The sequence below is a fragment of the Bactrocera neohumeralis genome, chromosome 6 (genome assembly GCF_024586455.1).
Source record: "Bactrocera neohumeralis isolate Rockhampton chromosome 6, APGP_CSIRO_Bneo_wtdbg2-racon-allhic-juicebox.fasta_v2, whole genome shotgun sequence".
NCBI classification, from domain to species: Eukaryota; Metazoa; Arthropoda; class Insecta; order Diptera; family Tephritidae; genus Bactrocera; species Bactrocera neohumeralis.
The window spans coordinates 3,431,456-3,447,289 of NC_065923.1; the positions used below are offsets into that span (position 1 = coordinate 3,431,456).

General features: G+C 35.9%; 3 protein-coding genes across 4 annotated transcripts in view; all 3 read right to left on the reverse strand.

The window, feature by feature from the left end:
- Positions 1-15,834, reverse strand: part of LOC126762219 (elongation of very long chain fatty acids protein 6) — a 43,215-nt gene that overhangs the window by 23,219 nt on the left and 4,162 nt on the right. For both annotated transcript variants that reach the window (XM_050478805.1, XM_050478806.1), the window contains exon 2: positions 14,548-15,007. In XM_050478805.1, coding sequence (XP_050334762.1) covers positions 14,548-14,729 — 182 coding nt within the window. In that variant the 5' untranslated portion in view covers positions 14,730-15,007. The remainder of the gene's footprint in view (positions 1-14,547; positions 15,008-15,834) is intronic.
- LOC126762217 (odorant receptor 59a-like) lies at positions 8,931-10,739 on the reverse strand. The gene is made up of 2 exons (XM_050478803.1): positions 9,971-10,739; positions 8,931-9,905 (listed from the first exon to the last, which is right to left on the reverse strand). The coding sequence occupies exons 1-2, from the start codon at positions 10,696-10,698 to the stop codon at positions 9,494-9,496; spliced, it is 1,140 nt and encodes a 379-aa protein (XP_050334760.1). The 5' UTR covers positions 10,699-10,739; the 3' UTR covers positions 8,931-9,493.
- Positions 10,924-12,956, reverse strand: LOC126762216 (odorant receptor 59a-like). The gene is made up of 2 exons (XM_050478802.1): positions 12,076-12,956; positions 10,924-11,990 (listed from the first exon to the last, which is right to left on the reverse strand). Exons 1-2 carry the CDS (start codon positions 12,834-12,836, stop codon positions 11,579-11,581), a joined length of 1,173 nt encoding a protein of 390 aa, XP_050334759.1. The 5' UTR covers positions 12,837-12,956; the 3' UTR covers positions 10,924-11,578.

A 15,834-nucleotide genomic window follows, 5' to 3' on the forward strand; every position in this document is an offset into this window, starting at 1 on the left:
AAATAAATTTAAAAAATAAAAATAACAGTATTAATAACTGCATAACCTGCACATTTTAGTCGTTAACAATCACTCTAATCTTATAATAATTATTAAAATGATATAAAACTTTTATGACTGAAATGAGGCACCTTTTAAAGTCGATTTATCAACAAGCAATTTCGAAAATTAATTACCGTTATTTTGACAAACTTGGCAGGTGAAAGCAAGTCTGTAGAAATAGCCGTAGTATTAAATAATCTTAAAACCTTGAAATTTTGGCTGCACCGAAGCTATAATACGCTTCACCTTCTGAGCAATTTGTTAGGAGACTGCAGCGTGTTCATGGACAATACTCCACGCCAAACATCGTGAAAAAAGGAAGGTGAAAAAGTTTTCCATACAAGAAGTTTGTATAGCTATAGTGATCCGATAACGGCGGTTCCGACAAATAAACAGCTGCTTATGGAGAAAAGGACGTGTGCAAAATACCAGAGAGTATGAATAATTATTTTTTCATCCTTTCAAATACATACGTAGGTTACCTTTTATATTCGAGAACAAAAACAAATTTTAATAATCGAAAATCGTTTTTTTATTTTTCAAAATATTCTCCATTAAGATCATGACGAACTGGAAGCATTACCCGCCGAAGATTGTTTTGAAACACAAAAGAGCTCACAGAATTACTTGCGACTCACTTAAGCAGCAATTTAAAAACGATTAAAAGCAGTCGGATGCATTCGAAAGCACGGAAAATGGGTTCTATGTAAAGGGAAGCCAAGAGACGTTGACGTTTTGCATGTCAGATATTCTACTTAAACACAAAAAAATTAAATGGGAAACCCAGCCAAGTTACCAAGTCAACGACAAAGACCAATAACCATGACGCTCAGGTAAAGCTCTGTATACGGTGGGATCAGCTTAGCGTTCTGTATTGTGAGCTTCTAAAACCGCGTGCAACAATTAATGGGGAACTCATCAAATTGAAGCAAGCGATTGCCGAAAAACGCCCAGAATTTGCGACAAGATTTGAGGCAATAATTTTTCACAATGAAAACGCTCGCTCATGATGCTACTTTATTTAAAAAATATTTGGAACAAAGTGGCTGGGAAGTTATGCCTCACTCGACTTATTATCCAGACCTCCTCTGACTACCATTTGTTTCGCTGGAAAAGAGTTTATTCAGAACAGGGTACCAAAACCTGTTTTTGAAGGTTGAAATTTAGAGGACGATAAAATTGTAAAATTATTTTCTCATAAACTACTGAAGTTAAATCGATGAAATTTTGTGAAGTCAAAGAAAAATGTTCTTCCTATATTATAAATATTTTTTCATGATCCATTTGTTTAAATAATAATATTTTACATAATTTTTTGTTAAACAATTGAAATTTTTTAAGTGTTCTTCACGCTAAAAAAATTGAAAAGTATGTAACACAACGCGGAAAATATTCACCTTTAATAATCTGCAAAAAAATTTTTGTTCATTCATACCATCCCAAAGATATTGAATTTTTTGTCCGCCTACCTCTTTTAAAACGTATGGCACAACCATCGTTGCCTTCAATAACTTTAACAAAAAAAAAATAATTTTAACGAAATATTTATATCACGGGGTATGGGTCTGGTCCCCTTCCTAATGAACTGCTAATTTTCAAAATCGGAGATTTTTCGAAATTTTCCTGGACCACTTGACGTGGTTTGACCCATATAGTATAAATATTTCTATTTATCTAATGTAAAAACACGGTCCATTTAAATAATGCGTTTCCGGTTATTTTTTCCATTTGAGTAATTGTCAATATAATTACTACAAACTAACACCATTTGATACAAAAAAGCAAATGCAAATAGTAATTAAATTAATATACTCTTATTTGTTATCACCACAATTAATTTTCATAAAATATGGTAGCTACAGCGGTTCAAAAAGTGCACTTGTAGACATTTTGACGAAGCCGTTAATTAAATGATAAAAAACAATTTTAAATAAATTTTGTTACATTATATAATCGGACTTGAGGTTTGCTTTAAGTGGTTGTCATACAATGTAAAAAAGTAAATAAAGCTTATTTTAAGTTAAATATTAATTTTTATTTTTAAAATTAATTTGGCAATTTGGAGAAACAAAATCCGTGTAATTTGTATAAAGGCAAGAGGAAGATTTTTATAATTACTAGTTTTAATGGTTCAATAAGTGCACTTATAATGACTAATATAATTAAATGATAGCAATAAATTTTCGTAGATTTTAGGTTTGAAGTTTACTTTAAGTGGTTGCCATACAATGTAAAAAAGTACTGTTTATTTTAACTTAAAATGCCATTAGACGCAATTAAATGCAAATTTCGGTATTTCACCTTAAAGGTACATACATACATACATATGTACATATGGAGATATATATTCGGTATAAACACCGTAGTAAACATTTGCAAATCAATTATTTCATTTACTCGATGATAATTTCAGCGAACATTTATTTACCGAAGATTTTTAAGCACAATTTACCACATAAAATCCGTTACTGTAAATGTTGGTTTTACAAAATTATACAAAATTATTATTGTTATTGCTGCCGCCCACAGAAATATGTGTAAATAAAGGCGCGACTGACGCCAAAGCGAATGCATGCGATTGGGTGGTAACTTTAAAACGGCGATGACTACACCTTCTTCCTTGGCGGATACAAAACATTAGGTACATATGTACATTCAAAAGTTTTACTAATAAATTGAATTTACTTGTAGCACATAAATATTTAAGTATATACGTTTAACTGTAAATGTGTACTTATATCTATAAACAGACATGCTATGTGTGAATCCAGCCGAGGGAAATCGATAAAAGGTGGCATAAAAAATGTTAACAGTAAAAGCAACAGTTAGGAAGGGCTAAGTTCGGGTATGACCGAACATTTTAAACTCTCGCAACTTGCAAGGATTAAAGCGAGGTAGCCAGTACCTTCAAGAACATAAGGCTTGTTAGTTACTTATAAGGATCTAGGGCGAGTTTTAGCAGGGTTATCAACCGATTTCATCCATTTTCACTCTGTCGGTAGGAATTCTTATAATATTTGAGCCCGGTGAATTTGGTTATAGTACCTTTAGTGGTTCAGGAGATATGTTCATTAAAACTAATAGACGGCGGGCCCCGTCCGCTTTTTCAAAACTCTCAGCCCACAGGTGCCCCTTGCTCCTGCGCTTCCCTGTACCAAATTAGAGTTTTATATCTTAATTTAGTGTTTAGTTATGGCACTTTATACATATTCGGTTGATGGCATTTTGTAAGCGTGGCAGAGGTCCGATTACGACCATCTACGAACTCCGCCTTACCTTGCCTGGACGGAGAGATAGTCCCAGTGTCCCGGATTTTAACTCATTTCGTCATCCAGATCGTTTATATTGGTGATAAATTCAACCGTTAGGTGAACAAAACTATGTATCAACATGTTGCTGGAGTATAAAAACTGGTCAACCTGCGACATAAGTATCTCCGCACACCTACATCTACACCTTTCGAAAAGTTGGGCGGTGTCAATGACTCGTGCAACCAGGAAAACTTAGCATATACCTGCAAATTCAACGCGGATAATTGCGAGGTGGCACGTAAAGTTTACGCTAATTCACCACTCACAGCAAATAGAAATAGCTCGACAAAAAACTAGCAACTACATAATGCATGCAACAGTTCTTTCTTTCTTTTTAGGGCGAATGATTAAGCGCTGGAACGTACGTACGTATATACAAACACAGATGTACAGAGGAAGCATGAATAAGTGGCGTAACTTGGTAAAAAAGACGTTATAAGCTCACTGGACTCATATATTTAAGTGTGTACGCACGTAGTTCAAGAAGAGAACTGACCATTTGCAGTTTAATTTCGTTTTTTCGGACACGCTAATTTGACACCAGGTAACTTACACATATTGATATCTGTGTTATGCCCAACTATGCGTTCTGGTGGAAGTACTAAGCAGCGGTAAGCGCTCTCAGCTGAGTACTTGTTGTAATACCAAAAAGCGCAAAAACACAGCAACAAGAGACTTAGGAGTTTGCATGCTCCCTGACACCAATAATAAAGTAGTCTCTCTAAATTACATTGACAAAGTCCAGCATCTTACACAACGCATAGCAGAGTAGATACCCACAACACCTTCACGAACTTCTTTGCAGTGAATGACGGTCTGGAAGTATAGCAGCAAAGCAAATGGGCCTAGTTGTGAACGAGGGCAAGACAAAATATCTCCTCTCATCAAACAGTCGTCGCATTCGCGACTAGGCTCCCACGTCACTGTTGACAGTCATAACTTTGAAGTCGTAGATAACTTCGTCTATCTTGGAACCAGCATCAACACCAACAACAACGTCAGCCTCGAAATCCAACGAAGAATATCTCTTGCCAACAGCTGCTACTTCGGACTAAGTAGGCAATTGAGAAGTAAAGTTATTCTTCGACGAACAAAAACCATACTCTATACATAAGTCACTCATTATTTCCGTCCTGCTATATGATGCAGAGCCATGGACGATGACAACATCTGATAAGACGGCGTTACGAGTTTTCGAGAAAAAGGAAACAGGAATCTCCAATTGGCGCCACCTTGCGAAAAAAAGAAACGACTGACGCGCTGTTGTTAACTCGGTTATAACTGCGTAAGCGGTTTCTACGCCAGTAAGAAAGAAAAAAATTGTACTATGACACCAATGTGAACGCGGTAAAAAGAGCTGACTTAATGAGTTGAGCTGTGTTTTGGTAATTTTCACAGACAGTTTCTCGACATTAACATAAATAGAACGAAATTTACATAAATAATTAATTGTAAAACTTAAAAAAAACTGAATACAATTACGGGGTTTAAATATAACTGCAACCCTTTAACTAGTACAGGATGTTGTAAATCAGTTTTTTCGCTAAGCTTTCATAAAAACTATATTTATTATAAATTAACTCATAAACTGATTTGATAAATTCTACAATTAATATTCGTATTAGCAATTTGTTATAGAAAGCCTCTTACCCGGAGTTGTATAGGTCACAAATCCGCTTGCCCTCAATGACAACATTTATCTTGTCATTTACTTTCTAAGTAAACATTTTCGAAAGCTTTCAATATTACTTAGTTGAAATAACTGACGAATTTCCTGTAAATTCTATTGACAAGTGCAGCGTCGCACCCAACCGGAAAGGAACGACAATGCAAACGAGGACAAATATTAAATATTAACAATTAGCATTTACATGCATCTTTAAGAATCGATGTTAGTTTGCCAAACAAATAGGAACAAAGTTTATACAAATACTAGTTCGAATAGTTGCGTAAGCTATTGTTAATATTTGTTTAGCAAAGTGGCTTATAGAGCGTGTTTTATTGCCATGCAATTCTAGTCGAGAGTCTCTCTGTGTTCTCAGGTGAAAACAGGTGGATAAATTTCTTTTGTAGCATTACAATAGTATTTAAATACAATCGGGTAGTGGAGAATGAGGGATCTCTTTAGATTCGGGGCGTTCAAATAAAAATATAACCTAAAAGGATGATCCTTATTTACAAATGTCGTCTGCAACGGCTAGTAGATATAAGCGAATATAAAAAATTTCAAACAGGTTTTGAAATCCAGGTATAGCGGTATGAAGTGAGCGTTATGATACATCAATCGTCAACTTCGACTGGAAAAACAGATCGCCTCGGTAAGAAGGCAATGCTCTATGTTTAGTTGGATATGAAGGGTGTGGTCATGGTCGTGAGCTTCTAAACCCTCATGAAGCTGTTAATCGATACAAACAACAAACCATGCATTGATTGAAAATCTACCAGATTGGGCCAGAAGGCACGGCAATGTAATTTTGTTACACGACAATGCAACTTCACATAAAGCAAAATCAGTTGAGGATACAATCAAAGTAGTTGGTTGGGAGCTGCTACCTCACCGGCCGTATTCACCAGACTTGGTCCCTTCCGATTTCAATTTTTTTCATCGATGGGACACACATTGGCTTAGCAGCAATTCAATTCCAACACAGAGGTCGAAAATTAGATTGGTTTGCTTCAAAACGTGTGCAAATTGTCATTTTCATAAAAAACGCTCATATCCTACCCAGGTACACCTGGTATACTCTTACCATGCTACCCTGTATCTATTTAAATAAGGATAATGATTAAGGTTTGAAATCTATCATTTGGTGTGGTGTGGTATAACAGGTCACTTATAGTAGTAGCAGCATAGTTTGTATACACTATTTCTGCATCTAAATGGTAGGTCCTTGCTTTCACTCCTGGCATATTTGGGCAATATACTTACATATGTATACTTTTTTATCTTGCAGCTTGTATTGAGTAAGTTCCATCTGCTCTGAGCTATTTGTTCTGAGTGCATATAAAACGTTGCCAGTTAATGGTATTGACTCCGCTTCGGATTCGTCTAAAGAGGCTCCTAGCTTTGCCAAACCGGTCTGTCGTTGCCAAAAATGTCCCTGTCCTCCCGTAGTTATACAATATAACTTTGCAGGCCTTCTCCATACCTAGTACTTTCGCTTGGAAGATGCTGGCTGGGTTTAGTAAGCGAATAGAAGTAGAGATATCATTGGTAGAAACTTAAGAAAAATCATTATTTTTAAATTCTCAAGCGATCAGTGCGTAAAAAGCCTGGAATAAAACCCTTTTGCTAAAGGCTGGCTATTGGGAATAACTATTAATGTACATAAATTAATACATACATAGCATACATATGCACGTAACGTACATAATAATGTAAATAGGATAAGTGCAAAAACACTTGAATAAGCAGATCTGAAAAATAATATTGAAATATAAATGGAATCGATTGCAAATATTTATTCGCCATAATGCAACCAAAGCGCATATGTGCGCATATTCGAAGTTTTACAAATTAAAAATACAAAAAAAAAAAAAACAATAATCAATAATGCAATTCGATCGCTAATATAAACATTTTAGATTTTTTTTGTGGCTTGCCATTAGTGCTTTGGGATTGCAAGTCATTTTGTTAGCTGTGCGTAAAGTTTATTGATTTTACACTAGACGACACAGTAATGAAACACGAATAAACACTGAACAAATATTTATTTCCAGGCGCTAGGTGCTGCATATAATTCTAGCGAAATGCATAAGAGCACATGCGAATAAATACTTTCAAGAACTTTGTAGCTGTAAACGTAAATTTCATATAAATCATACGAAGGAGAAAGCACTGTAAAATTGTAGTAAGCCCTGAGAAGTATTTTACAGCACAGTTGGCCCCCGCATGATCAAATTGGTTGTTGTTGTTTACTGAGTTGACTATTGTGTATATTATATTCATTACGCCCACTTCATCTCCGAATACAACTCTGAAATTTTAAATATTTGGAACATTCTTGGCGGGTTGTTTAGAAAAAAAAGCAACCAAGAATATCTCGAACGCCACTAATGATGTTACAAGTTGTAAAGTTCTCATCCAGTGAACTGTATAAGTACGATGATCCGAATCCATAGGGTGGAAATAGTAGAAAATCAGCTGTATAATATATTAAGAAGCCATTAAAGCAAAACTATTCGAAAGACGAGATCGTAGAAAAAGGGCCTCATTTGAAGAGCAAGAAAGTGTAGTCTCATCAATGTACCGTATGAGACATACGTGAAAAGGATGCAAATTGCATTAAGTCACCTCTCAATTGCTTTATCTGATCTCCAGATACCTTTTCCTATTCTTACAGCCCATGAGAATGTTCTCTAAAAGAAAATCTTACGATTGATTGCCCAGATTCAGTCCCTGTAGTACTGTGAGTGAAATAAACGCAATGTGCCTCGGCTTGAATAAAATATGTATGTATGCATATGCTAAAACTATACATATGTATATGATTATAGCGGTGTGATGCACTTTGAATTCCTTCCGCCGAGCTAAACTGTCAACCAAAATATTATTTGAGCATTTTGCCTCGTTTACGTTAAGCTATTCGTCTGAAACGGTCAGAATTATTGGCGACCAGCTTCTTTATCACGAAAATGCACGACATCATACTAAGTTGGATCTTCGCGACTCGGTTTACAACCAACACTGATTTGGCGCAATGCGTCTACTGGTTATTCAACAAACTCAAAAAGCCAATCGGGGACCCCGTTTTGACACGATTGAAGAGATAAAAACCTAAAGAAGATATTAAGGAAAATATACTATTCTGACTATTTTTGGGGACTGGAAAAAGTGTTGGCAAAAGTTTTGTCGGGCGGAACTTACTTTGAAGGAGATGAAATTGAATAGGAAGAATCAGTAAAGATTTTACATTTTATTAACAAATTCACGGAACGTTTTTGCTAACCTATAGATTCTAATTACAGGAATTCTATTATTATTGCATCACAAAGGACTGCATGTATTAGTCCAAGAGCGATATCTGGATCAGCTATCGAACCTAACTTAACCTAACCTTACTTTTTGACCACGGCAATGAATATTAAACTGGAACTCTGTCAAAAAAAGTCTGGATCCTCGCATATATTCAGTAGATTTCTTTAAATAATTTTCTTATTTACAATTTTTTCTACAGCTTGTCTTATTCAGCCGGATAAATACTTACATATGTACGTCGAGCAACGGCTGTTTTTTTTTCTATTATGGCAAAGCCGGCCGAAAAGCTTAATGGAACCAGTTGTTTACCCTTAAAACTGGTTAAGTTCTGACTGGGAGTGAATGAAAGGCTCAGTTCCCAGTATAGAAGAACCTCTCAAGTGCCCATAATGTGGCGCAATTATCCCACAATCATTTTATTCGCAATTTCGGCGACTTCGTGATTTTCTGTGATTTTGCACAGAACTCTCGGTCATAATTTTGAAAATAACGTTACATACAAACATACATATACATAAGTGTATAAATATGCATGCCTATGAAAAATATATTCCACAATACGCACATGACTTTTCTCTAATTGGTTTTATTACGATGCATTCAAATAAAAGTCAAATGGGCGATCGCTTAGAGACGTTGTGTGACTAAGAATTGCGTGCCAAAGCCAATCATTTGCACTGCACACTTCTGTGATGACACATGCGATGCGATTTATTCACTTTTCTTAAATTCAGCAAATTGCAGCGCTATTTTTTCACCAAACGTTTCAGATTGGCGTTTTTGAAAAACGCTGGAGAAATTAAATTGTCGTGTGGTTAATGGGCGCGTACTTGAAAAATACTTACATATGTATGTATGTATATACAATTAAATAAATACGTACACTTGTGTGCAAATAGTGTAGAGCTTAGTGCTTAGATAAAGTCGTTTAGGGACTTTCCGACGCAAGATAACGGCACAGACAAAACACGCACAATATGGTGTTGAATTAGACATCGGCCGTAAATTTCGCGGAGAGCTTTATAGTAATCTTATTTTGACTAATTGTATGCAATGTACATACATACATATGTACATACATATGTATACATATGAAATTTAAATTGTTTTCATTGTACTAAAATTGTAACAAAAACAACAAATTGTAATCAACATTTAACGTTCACTTCATTTGCTTCACCACAGCAAACAGGGAATAGGCGCCCTTCAGCGTGGCAAAAAATGTGTCCAAATTAACGGGAAACATGCCGCCTGTCACAACAATTTGCTTACGTAATGTTTGCTCGATGAATATGCGTAGGTTCTGCTTGAACACGGCAGACTGGTCCATCCAATTGCATGAAAATATGGCGTAAGTCAGCTGTTCGAATTCCAACTGCATGCAAGTGCCATAATAGCATAACGGGAATATTTCTAACGGCATTGCCACCAAATAAACCATATAATAGACGAACCATAAAATCTCATTCACATAGAAAAGCACGTAAAATATCACGACGCACATGTTGATGCCGGTGGCGAGCAGTTGCACGAAAGCAGTAACGGAAATAAACGATTGTATTGCAATGCGAAAGCTAAAAAGTGTTACGAAAACTATTAGAGCTTGGCGGTCAAATTTAAATCATAATGAATATAATACTCAAGCAAATCCTTGTAGCTCTCAATGCAACGCTGCAGCTGTTCAACACCCTCCGTATTGCCAATACGCGCAATGCGTTTGCCCAGCAGGCGTGTATGGCCGGCGAGTATGGTTAGTGCCATAGCCGGAAATGAGTCGTTGGTGAGATTTTGAAAAATCAATAGTATGCCAGTAGCCTGATAGAGATGTGCCGCCACGTAATGCCCTTCTATGTCGAATGGAAAATATGCCGGATACATTAAGTGCCATTCACCTATAATGCCGGCAAAAATAGTGGCGGCCTCGGATGCGACGAACGCGCAAACCCCGACGAGTATTAAAAAATTCAGCACGCGTTTGGCGCGACGCAGTGTGTTGGACGCGTAAAACTGCATGTCTTCCGGTTGCGTAATGCGCTCATCAAGCTTCGCAATGAGGGCATAAATCCGCTCAATCTCTGCCAGGCGCCACCACAAGATTGATGTCTTGATGCTGCACGCCAAAACAGTGAAATTAACGCAAATGTTTTTGAAAATATCCGATTTCTGTTCCATCTGGAAGAGTCCAATCATCAAATGAGCGGGATAGCCGATGGTTACGAGCGTGTTGAGCAGCAAGGAGTATAGATAATATAAGTATCTATAACGACGGTTTGCTGGTGGTACCAGCCCGAGGCAACGTAGGTTCACGTCATGAAAGCGAAAAACCGTTAAACCGGAAATTAGCAAGTTTTTATCGCTTATTGGCATATTTAGTTGAAAATCGCTTTTATTAATGACAGTTATGTAATCGGCAGTTAGTTATTTTATTCTGCCGTCCTTTGAATCAGTTGTGATAATTGAGAGTATTAACTCTAATTAAACAACAATTACCGGCATTTTAAATTATTTATTTTTATTGATAATTATGGTAATTGGGTTGTAATTATAGAATTTTTTTATTTGAGCACCCTTTAAGTAGATTCAAGTGTAAGATTTACATGTGTTTGAAATATGGTTTACATGACTCATGAAGCCGTGAGGTCAGCGACTGAAATGCTACTTAGTTATCTGCTTTGTTCTTCTACAATAACGGTCAATTACTTCTCTTTATCGCTAGAAAGCTGGAGACAAAGGTTTAGTAGACTCAGATTTTCAGTTACTGGAGAATCACCTATTTATGTATATTCATTCCAATGAAACTGGCTGAAATGTAGGGTTCAATAATTATTTTTTTAGAGAGAAACTGAGGCTTAGGTAAAATTTGCAACATGAACTCAATTCTTCGGTGAGACTAGAAAGGAAAATAGTGGCAGCAACGAATTAAAATTTTAACCATCATTTCCGAAAATGCTCCACCTTGTTCCCAGTCGGGTCTACGTAACCGAAACGGACCCGGATTTTTATACGGCCAAGGACTGTGAACTTGGCAGATTTCTGCCGCTACAACAACAACAACAAAGTGCTCCACGGAATTTTGCTAGCTCAGAAAAAGTGAAACTCGATTTTTTCAAAGCTCAGATTAAGTCAGTTAATCACCAAATTTTAAGACTTTAAGCTGAAGCTACGAATTATGCTTTATTAGCTATAGAAGAAAGTATATTTTGACAATAAACAACTTCTAAATACACAAACTTTGCTTTCTTCGCCCCTATTTCATTTGTACCACGAGTGTAAAGAGAGAGTATGCAAACTTCAAAGTCGCAAAGAAAGTACCTAAATTAACGGCAAACATGCCACCGGCAATTACGATTTGCTCACGCAACGATTGCTCCGCGAAGATGAGTAGATTCTTCTTGAACGCTACACTCTGATCCATCCAGTTGCAGGAAAATATGGCGTAGGTCAGCTGCTCGAACTCCAACTGCATGCAAGTGCCGTAGTAGCACAGCGGAAACACCTCCAATGGCATTGCAATCAAGAATACTATATAGTAGATATATGTGAATATGCCGTCAACATAGAAGATTAAATAAACAATGACCACACCCATATTGATGGCGGTAACCAGAATTTGCACAAAAGTGCCAAGAGAGCAGATGCGTTGAATTGCAACACGAAACCTAGAGACACGTGCGCATAATGTAAACAAAAACAAAGACACAGATATTAAATGTACATAACAACAACTAAATAACAGTAGTTTACTCTAGCAAATCTTTGTAGTCCTCCACGCACAGCAAGAACTGAGCATTGGGCACCTGTCGGCGCACCGCGGCGGCGCGTGCATCGTGCCCCACACGTGCCAAACGCACATTCAACAAACGTACGTGGCCAGCCAACATCGCCAGTGCCATGGGTGGAAACGTATCATTGATGAGATTTTGGAAGATCTGCACAGTTACACCAATACACTGGTACAGATGCGCGGTTGCGTAACCCCAGACGCTACGCTCTACATCGAAGGGAAAATATGCCGGATACATGAGACGCCAATCGCCCAGAAAACCACCAATTATGGTGGCAACTTCCGATGAAATCGAAGCGCCGAGTCCAATGACGAGTACAAAGTAGAGCACACGCTGAGCGCGACGCACTGCGACCATTTTGTACAATTGGCAATCAGCAGGCTGTGATATGTGTTTATCGAGCTTCGAGATGATGGCATAAATCTTATGTACCTCCGCTAGACGCCACCAAATAGCCACTGTCTTGATGCTACATGCCAGGCAGGTGAAGTTGATTGTCATATTCTTGAACACATCCGCTTTGCTGTCACTTTTGATCAGGCCAATCATCAGATGCGTGGGATAGCCAATCGTTACGATTATATTTAAAAGTAGTGAATATACATAATACGAGTAACGGTATAATTTCTTCGTTGGCGGCATTTGTCCGAGATATCGCCAGGTTATGTCGTGAAAGTCAAAAACGGAGAGACCCGAAATCGGAACTTCACTTGCAGTCATAACTAAATTTCGTTAATTTTGAAGCAAAAGTTTTGATTAGTCAAAATATGACTCTGAATTGAAAGGTGGAAACTTTTCGTCCACTAACTTCAAGCACAATGTGTGTGCGAAAGCCTCCAGGGTCTCCTTTTATCTTTATCTACCATAGGTGTTTTAAGTGTCCGTCCACTCGATATTAATTATTCACTAATTAATAATAATAATAATTTTTAATTATGTCTGATTGTTTAATTGTAATTGCATTACATAATTCAGAATGCATAATTTATTTTAAGTGTGTGTTAAAGGGACGATGTCACCGAAAGTGTGTGGTGTGCCGATCGCTATTAAATGAATTACGAAAAAATACTACATTTTGGTAGGACAGTTGTATGCTGGCCGCATAATAATGCGGTTGGAGTTTAGTTTTCATATACATATGTATATATTTATCATGTCGTTCAAGAAAAAAAATTGTGATTCTGAGTATTATGTATGTATATGGTTTTCATAATGAAGAATTTATAGAATACACAAAAATAATAAAACCGTTACCTTTTGATTACGAACGGGAAGAAATTGGAAATACAGCGAAGTTGGCCAAAGTAATCACCATTCACAATAGTTCGTTAACGTAATATTAGTTTACAAAATATTGGCGACCCAATTTTTTATACCCTGAACAGGGTATGTTAAGTACCAGCGACTCTATAAATGATCAGCGTGACGGGCTAAGTCGATCTAGCCTTTATGGTATTTAGTCCCTCAGTTTATGAGATTTTGATCTGAAATTTTGCAGGCGTCTTTTTCTACCAAAAAAAAATTTCAGTGGTCGGAAACGCCAATATCGGACCACTATAGCATATAGCTGGCATACAAACTGAACGATCAAAATCAAGTTATGGTGCAGAAACTTTTGTCATTTGACTTCACGAAATTTGGAAAGATTAATGTTCAAGGCTAACGGTACAATATCCAAACAAATTTTTCAGATCGGACAACCGAAATGCTACCGAAGTTAACGTTTTTTCTTGTTTTCATCATATTTGGCTAATTATGAAGATTTACAGCGGTAAACTTCACAGAAATCTATCGAAAGCAAATTTTTGAGCAGCCAACCGAAGTCTAAATTTTTCCCTTATAACGCTTGAGAAATAATTGAGAAGAAACTTTTTCACCGATTTACATACATACATACATATATACATATACATATATATGTATGTATGTATGTATGTACATTTTTGCAGCTTTCTAAACGTCACGGCCCACATTAAACCATTAAAAAGTAGTAGACAAATCAAATAAATAATTTCAATAGTTTTAGTCGTAAATGTCGGAACTGTAGATTAGGCTACTTAAATAAACTAAAAATAATCATTATATTAGCTACTTAAACCAATGTAAAGTATTCATTAAGTGATAAAACAGAAATTTATAGCTGGCGATAAGCTCGCGAGTTAAAACCTTTAAAACACACACACATGGACACAGAGTTCTTGGAACACGTTTCGCACACGATTAAAATGTGTGTCAGAAATTAGATTGAATTTAGAGAAAAGTTTTTTCTTGTTTTTTTCGAGCTAAATTTCAGGAAACATGCTCAATTTTAATAACATAAACTTGCATTATATACATACATATGTATATGTGAAAAGTATATTTTGTTCAAAAATTATTAATATTATTATTGTATGCGCTGCTCTTCGCCTATTATCGACATGTGACTTACCTGGGACGATTCTGCATAAAATGCTGTCCGCCAAATATCACCAACATATAAATGCCACAATAGTAGAATACCCAAGTCCAATTCTCGACCATCCATTTGCGTGTGCGTTGGTGGATAAAATCATTTTCGAAATCGAAAATGTACGAATAATTCGGTGTTACACTAATGTCCATATTGATCATTTTTATTAATTATTTGTTTATATTTTCTTATTTTATTTATTTTATTATTGACTGGGTAACTCTTTGGAACGTTCTAAGTATTGGTTTGTTGTTGTTTCACCTAATGTAGGTTTTATTCTGTTTTGCTTTACTGCCTTTTAAAATTATGTACAATATTCTTAGTTATAGTATGTGACAATGCGTGCTTTAAGCAATTTTCTCTTTACAATAATTGTCTTCCAATTTACGGCGATATTTGCGAAATTTTATTGTCGACTGACGGCGGCTGCGTTTAATTTCTGTAATAAAAAATTTAAGACAGTAAAATTATTGCTATTTTTTTAATAAAGAATTTGTAGAAGAGTAAAGCGTAGAGCCTAATTCACGTTGAGGATTAAGCTTAAGGACATACATATGTATATGTATGTATGTACATATGTATGTATATATGTAAACTCTTGAATTCTTTAAAAAAATAGAGTCAAAATATTGGAATAGGAGCTCTCTTGCATCTTATTGGCTCTATAATTTCATATGAAAATTTTTCTAATCCTCGATAATTAATTTAGATATTTTAACAGAATAGTTTGTCAAATACATATTTATACTATTATTTATTTGAATTTATTTCTTAACTAAAAAAACTTTCGAAAAAAATCAGGAAACGTTTTTTTTTTGCAAGTGGATATAATCCATTAAGTGCAAGAGAATGAAATATAAGTACGTACAGATTGCAATAATGGATTAAATTCAGTAATAATGGAAGAATTTATATGAACGATTTAAGTTTTAAAGATTCTCAAATGGAAACTTATATGATTCAAATAGCAATAAAGCCCTGCAATGTTTGCGTCTGTTCTCATAATGAACGGCACTTTCGATGAGCACTCTGGTATGAACATTTTTCTAAAATTTTGCATAATTCACACATACGTACATACATACATATGTAAATATCACACTATTTCTTTGATACATCACCATAATCTTCAATCAGCTATATCTAATGAATGGATCGACTACTTATAAACGCTTAACTTGGTGCACATTTGTTTAATGGAGGACTTATTCATATTAGAAACCGGCGATATAAGTATGTACACATGCATGTATGTACATATGTATG